The sequence below is a fragment of the Bombina bombina genome, chromosome 1, assembly GCF_027579735.1.
Source record: "Bombina bombina isolate aBomBom1 chromosome 1, aBomBom1.pri, whole genome shotgun sequence".
In the NCBI taxonomy this organism is placed as follows: Eukaryota; Metazoa; Chordata; class Amphibia; order Anura; family Bombinatoridae; genus Bombina; species Bombina bombina.
Window position 1 is genome coordinate 971855525 of NC_069499.1, and position 18183 is coordinate 971873707.

Below are 18183 nucleotides of genomic sequence, written 5' to 3' on the forward strand. Positions count from 1 at the left end.
ATGCAGATAAGGTAGTTCTGCGTACCAAACCTGGGTTTTTACCTAAGGTGGTTTCTAACAAGAATATCAATCAAGAGATTGTTGTTCCATCGTTGTGCCCTAATCCTTCTTCAAATAAGAAACGTCTTTTACATAATCTGGACGTAGTCCGTGCCTTGAAGTTTTACTTACAAGCTACTAAAGATTTTCGTCAAACATCTTCCCTGTTTGTCGTTTACTCTGGACAGAGGAGAGGTCAAAAAGCTTCGGCAACCTCTCTTTCCTTTTGGCTTTGGAGCGTAATACGCCTAGCCTATGAGACTGCTGGACAGCAGCCCCCTGAAAGGATTACAGCTCATTCTACTAGAGCTGTGGCTTCCACCTGGGCCTTCAAAAATGAGACCTCTGTTGAACAGATTTGCAAGGCTGCGACTTGGTCTTCGCTTCACACTTTTTAAAAATTTTACAAATTTGATACTTTTGCTTCTTCGGAGGCTGTGTTTGGGAGAAAGGTTCTTCAGGCAGTGGTTCCTTCTGCTTAATCCTGCCTTGTCCCTCCCATAATCCGTGTACTTTAGCTTTGGTATTGGTATCCCACAAGTAATGGATGATCCGTGGACTGGATACACTTAACAAGAGAAAACATAATTTATGCTTACCTGATAAATTTATTTCTCTTGTAGTGTATCCAGTCCACGGCCCGCCCTGTCCTTTTAAGGCAGATCTAAATTTTAATTAATCTACAGTCACCACTGCACCCTATGGTTTCTCCTTTCTCTGTTTGTTTTTGGTCGAATGACTGGATATGACAGTTAGGGGAGGAGCTATATAGCAGCTCTGCTGTGGGTGATCCTCTTGCAACTTCCTGTTGGGAAGGAGAATATCCCACAAGTAATGGATGATCCATGGACTGGATACACTACAAGAGAAATAAATTTATCAGGTAAGCATAAATTATGTTTTTTTGTTTTGCAAAAAAGTTCCAGAGCTTTGAGTTTGCACTATCCCAACGCGCGTTAACTTCAATTGAGCTTAAGCAATTGCGTTTACTTTCAACTTGTAATACTAGCGCTACATCCGATGCATACAGGCGTGATAAATCTGATATCGCTCTGGCCCATAGTCATTTTGCAGCTGAGGACTTGGTGAATGCAAACTGGAGAACTGAAGGTTGAGTAACTGAACTATAGAAGAAAAAACTTAGCAACTCTGGGATAAGACGTTTAATCACAATTATGATGCAATGGAGTCTATTGCTATCTTTTGATTGTTCACTCCATGCCTAATTAAAAAAAAAACATACAGCTTGAATCACGTTAAAAACATATTGTTTACTATATTTTAACAGCACATAGTTTAATGATCTCAACAATCGAACACACTTGGATTTTAAAGGGACATTAAAGGGATAGGAAAGACAAATTTAAACTTGCATGATTCATGTAATTTTAAGACACTTAAATTCACTTCTATTTTCAGAAGTACTTTGTTCTCTTGTTTTTTTTTTTTTTTTTCAATTTTGTCTGCTTTTCCTGTAATTTAACTCTGTAACTTGTAGTGTTTCAACTGTCCCCAGAGGTCGGAGTGCATTTCATGGAATGTTGAACCCTGACACTTCTGCATCCTGCACATTGATTGGTTGATATGTATGCAGAAGCTTGTTCATATCTGTTCCTACACTGTAAAAAAAATGTGCAAAAATTGTACCTTTAGGGGCAGTGGCGTATTTAGATTTTGTGCTGCCCTAGGCACTCAAAATTATGCTGATACACACACATGTTTTAGGCCTTTTATTACCATAATATTATTTGGTGAAGGTGCACAAATTATATGGACTTGCAGGCAGGGCCGGTGCTAGGATTTTTGGCAACACAGGGGAGAATACAATTTGCTGCCCCCCCCCCCTATTACATACCATCCCATTACTAGTTAAAGGGATATGAAGCCCACATTTTTTCTTTCATGATTCACTCTATGACACATACTAAAAAACTTTGCATTATACTTTCAATGGTTTTTTTGCCTCTTTTTCCTGTAACATAGTCTATAATGCAGATGTCTCTACTTGTCCCCAGCATAGGAAATGAGATAAAATGATATTTTTGTCACTCGCTAGACCGGTCTCCTACAAATAAGGGGTGGGGGCCAAATTGGAAAACAAGTGCATGTCCTTTCAGGGGAGACCAGTGGTCCAGGAAATTTACAGCCTTTTTTTTTTGCCATACTTAGTTCATAATTTGTTTTTGAGCACAATTTTAAATCAAAATTAATCATGAATGCATATTGTGAACTTCTGGTGCAATGCCGCCCCCTGCAGATTCACGGCCAATTGGCCGCTAGCAGGGGTGTCAATCAACCCGATCGAATTTGATCTCTGTCTGCCGCCTCAGAGCAGGTGGACGAGTTATGGAGCAGTGGTCTTTAGACCGCTGCTTCATAACTTCTTGATAACTTCCATACGGAGCTTGATAAATATTCCCCTAAATGTTGCTGGCTAAATAAAAAAAATATATCAGTGTTAGCTGTTGCCACTCCAAGATTGCGTCCCCCTGCTTGGAACACCCTAAGACGCCTGTCTTGTGCAAGCGCCAGGCCTGCTTGCAGTGTTTGGCAGCCTTGAACCACCCCCCTCAACCTTTTGACCACACAAGTGATTGTACCTTTTTGGGGGGATTAAATGGTACAGGCATGGACCCTTTGACAGTTTAGATTCTAAACTGTCAAAGGGTCCATGCCTGTACCATTTAATTATGACCCATTGATGGTACAACCACATCAGTTGTACCCTAAGTGTTCACAAACGGACCCCACCCGTACCCTTTTTTCTGACGGTGTAAGTGGACACTGCAAAAAGGTGGCAACCATAGCTGTATGGCTTTTTATTAGCTGTACTATATGATGACATGAATATTAAAAAAGAATGCTTTGTGAGATGGACATCCAAGGGACAAGAAAATATACAAAACCAGGGGTATAAAATTTGTATATAAAACTTATTATGAGGCAATCCATTGAGATGTGCTACTTAGCACAGCAAGTTATGTGATGTTGAAATGTGTACATTTAGTGTCCCTTTCACAGATCTTTATTTGCATTTTCCATATAAAGCATAAATGAAACTTCATACCAAACAGGGCGCAGTTAGAAAGTGACAGTTATCCACTTGTGAGATTTAGTATTGCTATGATAGAAGAGCCCCACCTAGCTGTTACAAATAGGCTCTGAATATTTGTAACTTGATTGCATGGAGACACCAAGTATTTCTTAATATACACATATACACCTAACACACAGGACAACTTAGCTGCTGGAAACAATGTTTTATCCAAATTTATTAGGAATTATTAACATATAATGTGTGATTATTAAAAATACGATGCCAATCTTTGATCTGGCTTTTCTCTTGTTAAAATGCTGACATTTTCTCTTGTTAAAATGCTGACATTATACATTAGATATATTTACACTGTGATCTGTTATTCAGAATTGCCTTTTTCCCCTTAAATCATGTTTATCTCTGTAATGTATCCCATTTTGTAATAGTCACAATAACCAGCTATAAGTAGCCTAATTAGACTGATACAATTTACCAAACTGATGAAGAGTGGAGTTGTGAATTGTCTATTCAGCAGGATTAGATGTAAGATTCATAGACATTTCCATACTGTTTATAAGGATAAACTAAATGATTTATCTGACAGATATATACAGTATGTGTATGTATGTATATGTATATATATATATATATATATATATATATATATATATATATATATATATATATATATATATACAAAGAGCATAGTGGAAACGGCACTCCTCAGAACAGCAACAACCTGGTGCATTGCTAAATAGACAAACAATAGCAAGTGGTGAAGGATCCAAACGGATGGGTTCCGTATCCAACAAAAACTTCACACAGCAGGCACAGCAGGAATATATAATCTGTTTAATAATCCGTTTAATGTGTAAATAACATTAAACGGATTATATATTCCTGCTGTGTGAAGTTTTTGCTGGATACAGAACCCATCCGTTTGGATCCTTCACCACTTGCTATTATATATATATATATATATATATATATATATATACTAGTCCTAAAGCATGTGTACACGGGCCAATTTTTGCAGTACAGTGGTTCCACCCCTTGCTTTCTCTACCCCCCATCTCTTTTGCTCTCTCTCTCTCTCTCTCTCTCTCCCCCCCTCTCTTTTGCTCTCACTCTCCCCATCTCTTTTCCTCCCTCTTTTCCGCTCTCTCTTCCCCTCTCCCCCCTCTCTTTTGCTCTCTCTCTCTCTCTCTCTCTCTCTCTCTCTCTCTCTTCCTCTCTTTTGCAATCTCTCTTCCTCTCTTTTGCTCTCTCTATCCCCCCTCTTTTGCTCTCACTATCCCCCCTTTTTGCTCTCACTATCCCCCCTCTTTTGCTCTTTCTCCCCCTCTCTTTTGCTGTTTCTCCCCCTCTCTTTTGCCGTTTCTCTCCCCCTCTCTTTTGCCGTTTCTCTCCCCCTTTCTTTTGATATCTCCCCCCTCTCTTTTGCTCTCTCTCTCCCTCTCTTTTGCTCTCTCTATCCCCCCTCTTTTGCTCTCTCTCCCCCCCCTTTTGCTCTCTCCCCCTCTCTTTTGCTCTCTCTCCCCCCTCTCTTTTGCTCTCTCTCTCCCCCCCTCTGTTGCTCTCTCTCTCCCCCCTCTCTGTTGCTCTCTCTCTCCCCCCTCTCTTTTGTTCTCTCTCCCCCCCTCCCTTTTGCTCTCTCTATCCCCCCTCCCTTTTGCTCTCTCTATCCCCCCATCCTTTGCTCTCTCTCTCTCCCCTTTCTTTAACTCTCTTTCCCTCCTCTCTTTTGTGATCTCTCTCTCACCTTTATTTTGCTCTCTTTCCCCTCTCTCTTTTGCTCTCTCTCCCCCTCTCTTGTGCTCTCTCTCCCCCTCTCTTATGCTTTTTCTCTCCCCTCTCTTATGCGCTCTCTATCTCTCCCCTCTTTTGCGCTCTCCCCCTGTCTTTTGCTCTCTCTCTCCACTTTCTCCCCCCTCTCTTTTGCTGTCTCTCTCCCTCTCTTTTGCTCTCTCTATCTCCCCTCTTTGATATCTCTCTCCCCTTTCTTTTGCTCTCTCTCTCTCCCCCTCTCTTTTGCAATCTCTCTTCCTCTCTTTTGCTCTCTCTATCCCCCCTCTTTTGCTCTCACTATCCCCCCTATTTTGCTCTTTCTCCCCCTCTCTTTTGCTGTCTCTCTCCCCCTTTCTTTTGCTCTCTCTCTCCCTCTCTTTTCCTCTCTCTATCCCCCCCTCTTTTGCTTTCTCTATCCCCCTTCTCCTCCCCCCCTCTTTTGCTCTCTCCCCCCTCTTTTGCTCTCTCTCTCCCTCTCTTTTGCTCTCTCTATCCCCCCTATTTTGCTCTCTCCCCCCCCTCTTTTGCTCTCTCCCCCTCTCTTTTGCTCCCCCCCCCTCTGTTGCTCTCTCTCTCCCCCCTCTCTGTTGCTCTCTCTCTCCCCCCTCTCTGTTGCTCTCTCTCTCCCCCTCTCTTTTGTTCTCTCTCTCTCCCCCCTCCCTTTTGCTCTTTCTATCCCCCTCCCTTTTGCTCTCTCTATCCCCCCATCCTTTGCTCTCTCTCTCTCCCCTTTCTTTAACTCTCTTTCCCTCCTCTCTTTTGTGATCTCTCTCTCACCTTTATTTTGCTCTCTTTCCCCTCTCTCTTTTGCTCTCTCTCCCCCTCTCTTGTGCTCTCTCTCCCCCTCTCTTATGCTTTTTCTCTCCCCTCTCTTATGCGCTCTCTATCTCTCCCCTCTTTTGCGCTCTCCCCCTGTCTTTTGCTCTCTCTCTCCACTTTCTCCCCCCTCTCTTTTGCTGTCTCTCTCCCTCTCTTTTGCTCTCTCTATCTCCCCTCTTTGATATCTCTCTCCCCTTTCTTTTGCTCTCCCTCTCTTTTGCTCTCTCTCTCTCCCCCTCTCTTTTGCAATCTCTCTTCCTCTCTTTTGCTCTCTCTATCCCCCCTCTTTTGCTCTCACTATCCCCCTATTTTGCTCTTTCTCCTCCTCTCTTTTGCTGTCTCTCTCCCCCTTTCTTTTGCTCTCTCTCTCCCTCTCTTTTCCTCTCTCTATCCCCCCTCTTTTGCTTTCTCTATCCCCCCTCCCCCCCCCCCCTCTTTTGCTCTCTCCCCCCTCTTTTGCTCTCTCTCACCCCTCTTTTGCTCTCTCTCCCCCCTCTTTTTTGCTCTCTCTCCCCCCCCTCTTTTGCTCTCTCTCTCCCCCCTCCCTTTTGCTCTCTCTCTCCCCCCTCCCTTTTGCTGTCTCTATCCCCCCTCTCTTTTGCGCTCTCTCTCCCCTTTCTTTAACTCTCTTTCCCTCCTCTCTTTTGTGGTCTCTCTCTCACCTTTATTTTGCTCTCTTTCCCCTCTATTTTGCTGTCTCTCTCCCCCTCTCTTTTGCTGTCTCTCTCCCCCTCTCTTTTGCTCTCTCTCTCCCCCTCTCTTGTGCTCTCTCTCCCCACTCTCTTGTGCTCTCTCTCTCCCCTCTTATGTGCTCTCTCTCCCCTCTTTTGCGCTCCCCCACTCTCTTTTGCTCTCTCTCTCCACTTTCTCCCCCCTCTCTTTTGCTGTCTCTCTCCCTCTCTTTTGCTCTCTCTATCTCTCCTCTTTTGATATCTCTCTCCCCCTTCTTTTGCTCTCCCTCTCTTTTGCTGTTTCTCTCTCTCTCTTTTGCTCTCTCTCTCCCCTTTCTTTTGCTCTCCCTCCCCCTCTCTTTTGTTGTCTCTCCCTCTCTTTTGCTGTCTCTCCCCTTTCTTTTGCTCTACCTCCCCCTCTTTCTTGATGCTCTCTCTCTCCACTTTCTCCCCCCTCTCTTTTGCTGTCTCTCTCCCTCTCTTTTGCTCTCTCTATCTCCCCTCTTTGATATCTCTCTCCCCTTTCTTTTGCTCTCCCTCTCTTTTGCTCTCTCTCTCTCCCCCTCTCTTTTGCAATCTCTCTTCCTCTCTTTTGCTCTCTCTATCCCCCCTCTTTTGCTCTCACTATCCCCCTATTTTGCTCTTTCTCCTCCTCTCTTTTGCTGTCTCTCTCCCCCTTTCTTTTGCTCTCTCTCTCCCTCTCTTTTCCTCTCTCTATCCCCCCCTCTTTTGCTTTCTCTATCCCCCCTCCCCCCCCCCCCTCTTTTGCTCTCTCCCCCCTCTTTTGCTCTCTCTCACCCCTCTTTTGCTCTCTCTCCCCCCTCTTTTTTGCTCTCTCTCTCCCCCCTCTTTTGCTCTCTCTCTCCCCCCTCCCTTTTGCTCTCTCTCTCCCCCCTCCCTTTTGCTGTCTCTATCCCCCCTCTCTTTTGCGCTCTCTCTCCCCTTTCTTTAACTCTCTTTCCCTCCTCTCTTTTGTGGTCTCTCTCTCACCTTTATTTTGCTCTCTTTCCCCTCTATTTTGCTGTCTCTCTCCCCCTCTCTTTTGCTGTCTCTCTCCCCCTCTCTTTTGCTCTCTCTCTCCCCCTCTCTTGTGCTCTCTCTCCCCACTCTCTTGTGCTCTCTCTCTCCCCTCTTATGTGCTCTCTCTCCCCTCTTTTGCGCTCCCCCACTCTCTTTTGCTCTCTCTCTCCACTTTCTCCCCCCTCTCTTTTGCTGTCTCTCTCCCTCTCTTTTGCTCTCTCTATCTCTCCTCTTTTGATATCTCTCTCCCCCTTCTTTTGCTCTCCCTCTCTTTTGCTGTTTCTCTCTCTCTCTTTTGCTCTCACTATCCCCCCTCTTTTGCTCTCTCTCCCCCTCTCTTTTGCTGTCTCTCTCCCTCTCTTTTGCTCTCTCTCTCCCTCTCTTTTGCTCTCTCTACCCCCCTCTTTTGCTTTCTATATCCCCCCTCTTTTGCTCTCACTATCCCCCCTATTTTGCTCTTTCTCCCCCTCTCTTTTGCTGTCTCTCTCCCCCTTTCTTTTGCTCTCTCTCTCCCTCTCTTTTCCTCTCTCTATCCCCCCTCTTTTGCTTTCTCTATCCCCCCTCTCCTCCCCCCCTCTTTTGCTCTCTCCCCCCTCTTTTGCTCTCTCTCTCCCCCCTCTTTTGCTCTCTCTCTCCCCCCTCCCTTTTGCTCTCTCTATCCCCCCTCCCTTTTGCTGTCTCTATCCCCCCTCTCTTTTGCGCTCTCTCTCCCCTTTCTTTAACTCTCTTTCCCTCCTCTCTTTTGTGGTTTCTCTCTCGCCTTTATTTTGCTCTCTTTCCCCTCTCTTTTGCTGTCTCTCTCCCCCTCTCTTTTGCTCTCTCTCTCTCCCCCTCTCTTGTGCTCTCTCTCCCCACTCTCTTGTGCTCTCTCTCTCCCCTCTTATGCGCTCTCTCTTCCCTCTTTTGCGCTCTCCCCGCTCTCTTTTGCTCTCTCTCTCCACTTTCTCCCCCCTCTCTTTTGCTGTCTCTCTCCCTCTCTTTTGCTCTCTCTATCTCTCCTCTTTTGATATCTCTCTCCCCTTTCTTTTGCTCTCCCTCTCTTTTGCTGTTTCTCTCCCTCTCTTTTGCTCTCTCTCTCCCCTTTCTTTTGCTCTCCCCCCCCTCTCTTTTGTTGTCTCTCCCTCTCTTTTGCTGTCTCTCTCTCCCCTTTCTTTTGCTCTACCTCCCCCTCTTTCTTGCTGCCTCTCTCCCTCTCTTTTGCTCTCACTATCCCCCCCTTTTGCTCTCTCTCTCCCTCTCTTTTGCTGTCTCTCTCCCTCTCTTTTGCTGTCTCTCTCCCTCTCTTTTGCTGTCTCTCTCCCTCTCTTTTGCTCTCTCTATCCCCCTCTTTTGCTTTCTATATCCCCCCTCTTTTGCTCTCTCTTTCTCCCCCTATTTTGCTCTCTCTCCCCCTCTTTTGCTCTCTCTCCCCCCCCCTCCCTTTTGCTCTCTCTATCCCCCCTCTCTTTTACTCTGTCTCTTTCACCTTTCTTTAACTCTTCCCTCCTCTTTTTTGCGGTCTCTCTCTCCCCTTTATTTTGCTCTCTTCCCCCCCCTCTCTTTTGCTGTCTCTCTCCCCCATCTCTTTTGCTTTTTCTCTCCCCCATCTCTTGTGCTCTCTCTCCCCCCTCTCTTGTGCTCTCTCTCCCCTCTCTTATGCTCTCTCTCTCTCTTCCCTCTTTTGCGCTCTCACCCCTCTCTTTTGCTCTCTTTGTCCACTTTCTCCCCTCTCTCTTCTGCTGTCTCTCTCCCTCCCTTTTGCTCTCTCTATCCCCCTCTCTTTTACTCTGTCTCTTTCACCTTTCTTTAACTCTTCCCTCCTCTTTTTTTGCGGTCTCTCTCTCCCCTTTATTTTGCTCTCTTCCCCCCTCTCTTTTGCTGTCTCTCTCCCCCCTCTCTTTTGCTTTTTCTCTCCCCCATCTCTTGTGCTCTCTCTCCCCCCTCTCTTATGCTCTCTCTCCCCTCTCTTATGCTCTCTCTCTCTCTTCCCTCTATTGCGCTCTCACCCCTCTCTTTTGCTCTCTTTCTCCACTTTCACCCCCCTCTCTTCTGCTGTCTCTCCCCCTCTCTTTTGCTCTCTCTATCTCCCCTCTTTTGATCTCTCTCTCCCCTCTTTTGATCTCTCTCTCCCCTTTATTTTGCTCTCCCTCTCCCTTGCTGTCTCTCTCCCTCTTTTTATTTCTCTCTATCTCCCCTCTTTTGAGCTCTCCACACGGCCTCGCACGGCCCGGCCACGCCCACATCATGCCCGGCGGCCCATCACTCTAATCACTCTGAGTCTGCAGAGTAGAAGGCCAGGTGTGTTTGTCCTCGTACGCAGTCTCTACTGCGCATGACAGCTTCGGACAAACACACTTGGCCTTTTATAGTATAGGATATATATATATATATATATATATATATTTACACAAACACTGTATGGCCAAAAGTATGTGGACACCTGATCGTCACACCTGTATGATCTCGTAGGAAGTCCCATTTCCACCCCATAGGCATGAATATGACCTTGGCCCCCCTTTGCTGCTATAACAGCTTTTCACAAGCCTATATACGAACAGTCAAATATTATGTGGGTATTTGAGAATATAAAATTAAGGCAGGCATTATTTTTGTGTGATTAGGGGAATGTTGGAACTTTACCTTAAAAATGGACATTAAAATACTTTTTAGTTATGCACCAGAAATGATTCACTTAATTGTAAAAGATCTGCATGCAAAAAATAATTTTAAAAAATGCATTGTTTTGCAGGCCCAGGGGACACATTCCTTGAAAGCCTTTTGAATGTTGTTGACCATACATTTTCTTGCTGTGTCCATTTAGGAACAGATATGAACAAGCACTGGCACATATCAACCAATGTTGGGAAAATATGTTCAAGGAGCGCCAAAATAGGCAGAGATAGGTAAATTATGTAAACAATATATTTAATAAACAACGCTAAATATACAATACTAGTAAGTACAATGCTAAAAATCATGGATCCATGATCATGACAATAGAGTATACAGACAATTAAAATGTGTATATAAATAAATTAAAATTGCAATTAATACAAACTTAAAATCAGGTGGCGGTTCAGATGCTGGTAGGTATTTCAAACACTAGTAACAATGTGCACAAGTTAAAATGAACATATGTTAAAAAGTGCATAAATTAAAATAAATTAAATAAACCTATAAAGTCACAAGGATAACAAATGAATGTCAAATGTGAAAAAAGGGTGGAGAGGGAGTGTTAATAAAAAATGTCAAAAAAAGCCAGTGAACAAGGTGAGGTCCTGTAGGTGCGCAAAAATGTTGTGGAGTGTGCACAAACAAAATATCACAAAAAAATGGAAAAATGAAAAATGAAAGAATGTAATAAAATAGGATGGTCAAAAATGCTGGTATTTATCCAGGTGTATGCAATAAAGTCAAAATAATCCTCAAATCTACTGAATAGTATATTCCAAAGTGAATCTGTGCTCGTGGTGCGTGAAGAAGAATCAGTTAATATCCAGAGGTTTCCTCAGATAACTGTGTCCTGTAAACCTATAAATAAAAACAGTACATAGTGCAATACAGCTAAAATATACAATTAGATAATTGGAAAAGAGCTCACCATGATAGTCTTGAGAAAGGCCCATTCCTAGTGCCGAAACGCGTTGACACATTTATGGTGAGCTCTTTTCCAATTATCTAATTGTATATTTTAGTTATTTATGAGTCAACACTGATTGGCTAAAATGCAAATATGTCAAAAGAACTGAAATAAAGGGGCAGTCTGCAGAGGCTTAGATACAAGGTAATCACAGAGGTAAAACGTTTATTAATATTACAGTGTTGTTTATGCAAAACTGGGGAATGGGTAATAAAGGGATTATCTATCTTTTTAAACAATAGCATTCCTGGAGTACACTGTCCCTTTAAAAGTTTTTTTTCTTCACAATTTTGTCAATAGCATGTGCAATTCTTCATATTTGCTGTGGCCAGCATTAGGTCTCGGGAGTGCACACAATAGTAACCCTAAGGAGTGGGTGACAAAGCTTCTCATTGGCTGTACCACCAGTTGATATAATTATGAATTAAAGCCTTCCTCTGAATGTTGGCCAAGGGGCACACAGGATACATTTCCAATTAGAAAAATTCTCTGTATTTTAAATAAAAAAAATCTTCACTAAATGAGAAGGCGCATTGTATGCCCCTTCACCTCCAGCCCTCCCCTCAGGTTGTTAAAACTCTGTTCCAGTCTCTCAATCACATAAAAGTTGGGACATAGGTTATGCACTACACGTTTGAACATTAAAGAACATTAAACAACTTTTTGCTTTTCTGTGAAAATGATGCATCATGATTCATGTCCTATGCTCCCTAGGAGGCCAAAAAGCAAATTCTGTAACCTGAAAATGCTGTGAAACAAATAGCAGGTTTAGGCAATTTACATCGTTTTGATCCCCTAGGTTACATAATTTGCTTTTCGGCCTCTAGGGAGCGTGGGACGAAGCAGAATTTTTACATGAAACAAAGAGGTATTTAATATCCCTCTAGTCTACTCTACACATAGGTATTTTGTGAAATAAGATAGTAAGGACACTGAAACATATAACAGGGCTTATTATTTTTATGTATTTCATGTGTTAGAGATCCTCAGTTCTCATTACATTTTACATTTCTCATGCGGAGTTATGATTTTCATTTCAAATGCTTTCTCTTCCTGGGTGTTCTTGCTATTCCTGTAGTTTATATTACATTTAAAGTGAATGGAGGGATCTCTGTGTAACTTGATTTCCTTCTGGTTTTTGCTGGAATATCTGCACAGGTTCATCTGTAACTACAGTTTGTGGCTGCTTTTGCCACAATAGCACTGAATGTCACATGCAGTATGTTGTATCATCTATACACAGCATTTGCAGATGTTTATCAGTATGACCTTTTAATTCTGTATGTGTTGTTGACTGGCGGTTTTCCTTTCACACATGTTCTTAGATGTTTTTCAGACAGTTGTATTGTAACAATGTGGTACCTGTTTTTTATTGATCAGTTTTTGTTTCGCTTTAGGTCATTTCTTGAATATATTTGCACGAGATCAGATTTATATGTGTCCATTAATGGAATATCCACTGTGGATTTTTTTTTCTATCTGTGTGGATATATATATTTAGGTACAGTATGAGCCACTTAGGCTTGATCTATGTGCGGCAGACTTTTGTAGATAATAGATTTCACGCTTCCCTAGCATTCCTGCGCTGCCCACATCCTGATATTGTCACACTTTTGGAATGACTTAGTGACATGCCGCTATGCTGGTCAGTTGCTCTTTTTGGAGTCTAGTAAGAAGCACGTTGCCTTTCTATGTGACTTCTGCTTACATTTCCATATTGTCCCTCAGGACTGGACTGGGACCAAAAATAGTCTTGGGCATTTAAATGCGGAGCAGCCCACACTAGTTAGACCTCTGTCAGCTAGGTATCCATAATACACCAAATCTCTCGGAAAATGTACTTTCTGCTTTACAAAATAACCATACTGTAACGCTTTCCAATTGTTACCCATATTAAGAGAGTGTGATACACAGCAGCAAGGCCCACTGGGCATTTGCCCTGTATGCCTTATGGCCAGTCCGAGCCTGTTGTCCCTGCAAACCCATATTTTTAACATGTTTACCCAGGCCAGCTATATACATATTGCTCCTTTCTTCTATCCAGAAACCTTGGCATAATCTATTTATATTGTTAATGCATGTCAGTTTTTATTTTATAATGATACCATTTTTCTTTATTACACTTAGTAAAGTACACTGGTACCTACCACAACAGGGGAATTCTCCTACCTCTATGATCTACATTGAACATTATTTAAATGTTGCATAGTTCACGGTGATTCCTTTTTAAAGAGATGCTATGCAGGTTTTATAAATGCTGTCTGTGTATGGCAACAAAAGTATGAGTATTTTTTCTAAATGTGATATATTTAAAATAATTTATATCTATTGTTTAAAATAAAGCTTTGTTTGTTACCTACTCAGTTCCATGTGTACAATACAGCCATAATAGCCAGACATATCCTGCATTCTTCCATTGTAAGTCGTAAATAAATTCCCTTATTATACCATCTGCTAAAGTAGGGTTAAACACATAACCAAAATGCACTTCTTAAACATAACGATTTTGTACCACAAAAGGATATGGTTAGTTATTGGAGCATACGCATGTATACCTGCTCCTGATATTATTAGGAGTTGCAAATGAGCTTTGATTATTTATTTAATCATTTTGCTGGGGTTATCATTGTGGTAAAACAAGAAAATATGGGGTAGATTTATCATAGTGTGAGCGGACATGACATGATATGAAGTAGCGTATCATGCCCGCTGCACATCGATAAATGCCGACAGCATACGCTCACGGCATTTATCATAGCACCAGCAGTTCTTGGGAACTGCTGGTGCAATGCCGCCCCCTGCAGATTCGCTGCCAATCGGCCACTAGCAGGGGGTGTCAATCAACCTGATCATATTCAATCGGGTTGATTTCTGTCTGCGGCCTCAGAGCAGGTGGACAAGTTAGGGAGCGCTGCTTCATTACTTCAGTTTCCTGGCGAGCCTAAAGGCTCGCCGGAAACAAGGGGCATCAAGCTCAATACGGAGCTTGATAAATTGGCCCCTTTGTGTCAAAATAAAAAGATCTAACAAAATAAAGCAGTTTATTTTTACACTTAAAAGGCACAATAATGTCATGTTTTATATATGCATAATATATATCAGCAATTCAGCACTGCATTGAGAAAGGTCTGTGTACATGAATATACATGTTTAAAAAGCATTTAAAACTACATTTTAGCAACACTTTTACGTTTAATCCAGAGTAGTCCAATGATACACCACTTGAAACCCCCTGTAGGATGCATGTGAACAAGCATGTTCTGCTCTAAGCTATCTACTGCAGCACACTCCAGTATGGGGAGATTTGCTCCAGCTTCTTTGGCAGGGGTAGAAAAAGCACAATTAACAATGGTCATTTTAAGATGAAAAGCAGATAAAATAAATAGTACAGTAAATAAACCTCTCAGGTTTATTTATTCTACTATTTATTTTAGCTCAGTCAATTTGAAAGTGTCCCTGCAAGAGCTTTGAACACAATGAACTCCCATCAGCTGCTTGCTTGCATACATAGTCCCTTTAAACATTTCCAGAGACAGAATTAGTAGGCTTGATTCAATAATAAAAAAGAGAAGTCGGACTGTCCCTTTAAAAGACAAGGAAAGTCAAACAATATATCCAAGGTCACTAGCCAAGCAGTAACAATAAGTTGCTATTCCATGTTAAACTTTTATGTATCTGCAGCAGGACATCCTTAATAGGTATTAAACCAATGACTGCCATATATTTGTTTCATTTAATAGAAGAATGTCGGCTAAGCGACTGACAAATGCCCTTATTACATTTTGGACTCGGTAAGGCCCTTTATATAGTTTTAATAAGAAACCTTCATTAATCTGGGTTTCCTCAGAAAGATAACACTGGGGTCTTGGCTATTCTTTAAGGCTGTCACATGTGTATTCTTTACATTATGAGTCCAATTATTTTTCCCTGGAGGTAATGGCATGCACTTGCCGAGTCCATCCATTTGGAGACTGATGAGTCCCTGTGCACAGTGACCTTGGGGTCTTGGAGCTAGAGGTCCAGTAGGAATCAATGAAAAAGCTTTTCACTGAGAGCTGAATTAGACAACGACAAGGCTATTAGAAAGAAACAGGCTGAACCACAGCAATGCATTGTGTAGTTGAATCTCAAATAAATGTGCTCATTATATATATATATTATTTTTTATTTATATAAATGGCAGTAAGATTGGCTAAACCATAGAAAAAATATGTACAGATCTGATAGATTTACTATAAAATAGAGATTACTGTTTTACAGATGAAATCTGCTTGGTATAGAGCAAGGAACTGCAGAGAATAACCAAAACAAATGGGCGCCAGCATGCAGTTGTTCGCAGCCTTATGTGGGGGGGTCTAAACTAACATGAACGTTTTTTGCTACTTTATATGATCCCCAATAGTGCTTCTCTTGCTAGGAGCCAATAGGGAATAATGGGGAAAGGATAGAAAATTCAGAAAATTTTCTCGTAAAACATATTATCATGTGTATGTATTTAATCATTCATTTTGCCTATTTTTGCTGCAATTTACCTTTGAACATTTTCCACTTCCTCAGAGAAGCTTTTTATATTATTATAAACAGTGATTGATTGATCAGGACAGTAATTGAGATTTCATAAAAAATGGGGTTATGTTTCTGGATTGCAAAACAATTGAAATTTGGTCTTTTGGAAGAGCTTGCAAAACATTTATTTTGGATGCAGTTCTTTTACAATGCGTAATCACTGACACATAGGCCCCTATTTATCATAGGTCCTGCGGACCTGATCCGACAGTGCGGATCAGGTCCGCAAGACCTCGCTAAATGCGGAGAGCAATACGCTCTCCGCATTTAACATTGCACCAGCAGCTCACAAGAGCTTCTGGTGCAACGCCGCCCCCTGCTGACTCTCGGCCAATTGGCCGCCTTACGGAGCTTGTTAAATGGGCCCCATAATATGCATACATTAAAACATGTCTTTAATGTCCCTTTAATACTTTTTAGGAAATAGGACCAATGCAGAGTCCTGATAAATTTGTAGAAATAGAGTCAATAAGGGGAAGTCTTGATAGAAAACAACCTCCTGCTATTTTATCCATCAAGTAGAACACAAGAACATTACAGAGACGCTCTATGTTGTAGAATGCAGAACCTGTGTGTGTGTGTGTGTGGGGGGGGTGTTACCATACAGGAAGAGCTCCACTAGGATAAGGTTCTTAATAATAAATGTTTGCATTTTCTTTACAGATCCGATCTGATAAGGACCAAGGAAGTGTAATCAGATACAGCATCACAGGTGTGGGTGCCGACCAACCTCCCATGGGTATCTACAATATAGACCCTGTCTCTGGCCGTATGTATGTGACAAGACCCCTGGACCGAGAGGAGCGATCATCTTATCATGTGAGCAAATAATATCTATTCTACATGTCAGGGCACAAGGTTTGGCCATAAGTCCATAAATACCTGGGCAATAATACATGAACTGTTTGCATTTTTCAGAAATTGTGTATCTGTATGTTTCCGTTTATAACCCCTGCTTAGACCATTACTATTAGAAGATCTTGCAAGAGATCTTAGAGGAATTGAAGCCTCCCTGTTAATGAACCTAGCTCTCTTGTTGTATGTCTGAAGAACACCCTATGTAAATGTGCCTAATGCCTATATACCTCATCATACAGTACATTTAGCTACCAATCAGCAAGCGGTACCAAGTTGCTGAACCAAAAATGGGCCGGCTCCTAGGCTTACATTCCAGCTTTTCAAATAAAGATACCAAGAGAACAAAGAAAAACTGATAATAGGAGTAAATTAGAAAGTTGCTTAAAATTGCATGCTCTATCTGAATCATGAAAGAAAAAAATTGGGTTTCAAATCCCTTTAAATTAGTCTCTGGTGGTATTACCAACATATAGATTTTCAATGTAAAATTTTTGCATACAAAATAATCCTCTTAAGAATCTATAAAAGTTTACATCAGCCTGGCTGGCGTACTGTACCCAGGAGCCAGAGCACCAAGTAGATCAGACCACCATTCGCTCCTGAGTATAATCACAAAAGCTTTATGGTAGGGTCACCCAAACTATGGCTTAAGGAACACATCTGTCCCTTTGAGTTTGTGTGTGGCCCTCAGCACCACTGAACAGAACACAGACATTACTCATTTGTTAATGAAGAAACAGTTCCATGCTTCTCATTAGGTAATTCACCATGTCTAAATGTGAGCAGTATATACAAATTCATTAATGGTAAATCATTTCCTATGTATATTTTAACTAGAATGTGTGTAATCTAATTATTATCTTTGCATAAGTTGTTTTATAAAGTGGGCCTGGCTAACCCACCAATAGTGACATGCCCTATATACAAACTATGGCCTAGATTTAGAGTTCGGCGTTAGCCGTGAAAACCAGCGTTAGAGGCTCCTAACGCTGGTTTTAGGCTACCGCCGGTATTTGGAGTCAGTGATTAAAGGGTCTAACGCTCACTTTTCAGCCGCGACTTTTCCATACCGCAGATCCCCTTACGTCAATTGCGTATCCTATCTTTTCAATGGGCTCTTTCTAACTCCGGTATTTAGAGTCGTTTCTGCAGTGAGCGTTAGAGCTCTAACGACAAAACTCCAGCCGCCGAAAAATAGCAGGAGTTAAGAGCTTTCTGGGCTAACGCCGGTTCATAAAGCTCTTAACTACTGTACCCTAAAGTACACTAACACCCATAAACTACCTATGTACCCCTAAACCGAGGTCCCCCCACATCGCCGCAACTCGAATACATTTTTTTAACCCCTAATCTGCCGACCGCCACCTACGTTATACTTATGTACCCCTAATCTGCTGCCCCTAACACCGCCAACCCCTGTATTATATTTATTAACCCCTATCCTGCCCCCCACAACGTCGCCGACACCTGCCTACACTTATTAACCCCTAATCTGCCGAGCGGACCTGAGCGCTACTATAATAAAGTTATTAACCCCTAATCCGCCTCACTAACCCTATCATAAATAGTATTAACCCCTAATCTGCCCTCCCTAACATCGCCGACACCTAACTTCAATTATTAACCCCTAATCTGACGACCGGAGCTCATCGCTACTATAATAAATGGATTAACCCCTAAAGCTAAGTCTAACCCTAACACTAACACCCCCCTAGCTTAAATATAATTTAAATCTAACTAAATTAATTAACTCTTATTAAATAAAT

The 18183-nt window shown here is 42.1% G+C and overlaps 1 protein-coding gene across 1 annotated transcript in view; it reads left to right on the forward strand.

The window, feature by feature from the left end:
• Positions 1–18183, forward strand: part of CDH4 (cadherin 4) — a 442653-nt gene that overhangs the window by 257875 nt on the left and 166595 nt on the right. The window contains exon 5 of the mRNA XM_053716006.1: positions 16223–16378. Within this exon, the coding sequence (XP_053571981.1) occupies positions 16223–16378 (156 nt within the window). The remainder of the gene's footprint in view (positions 1–16222; positions 16379–18183) is intronic.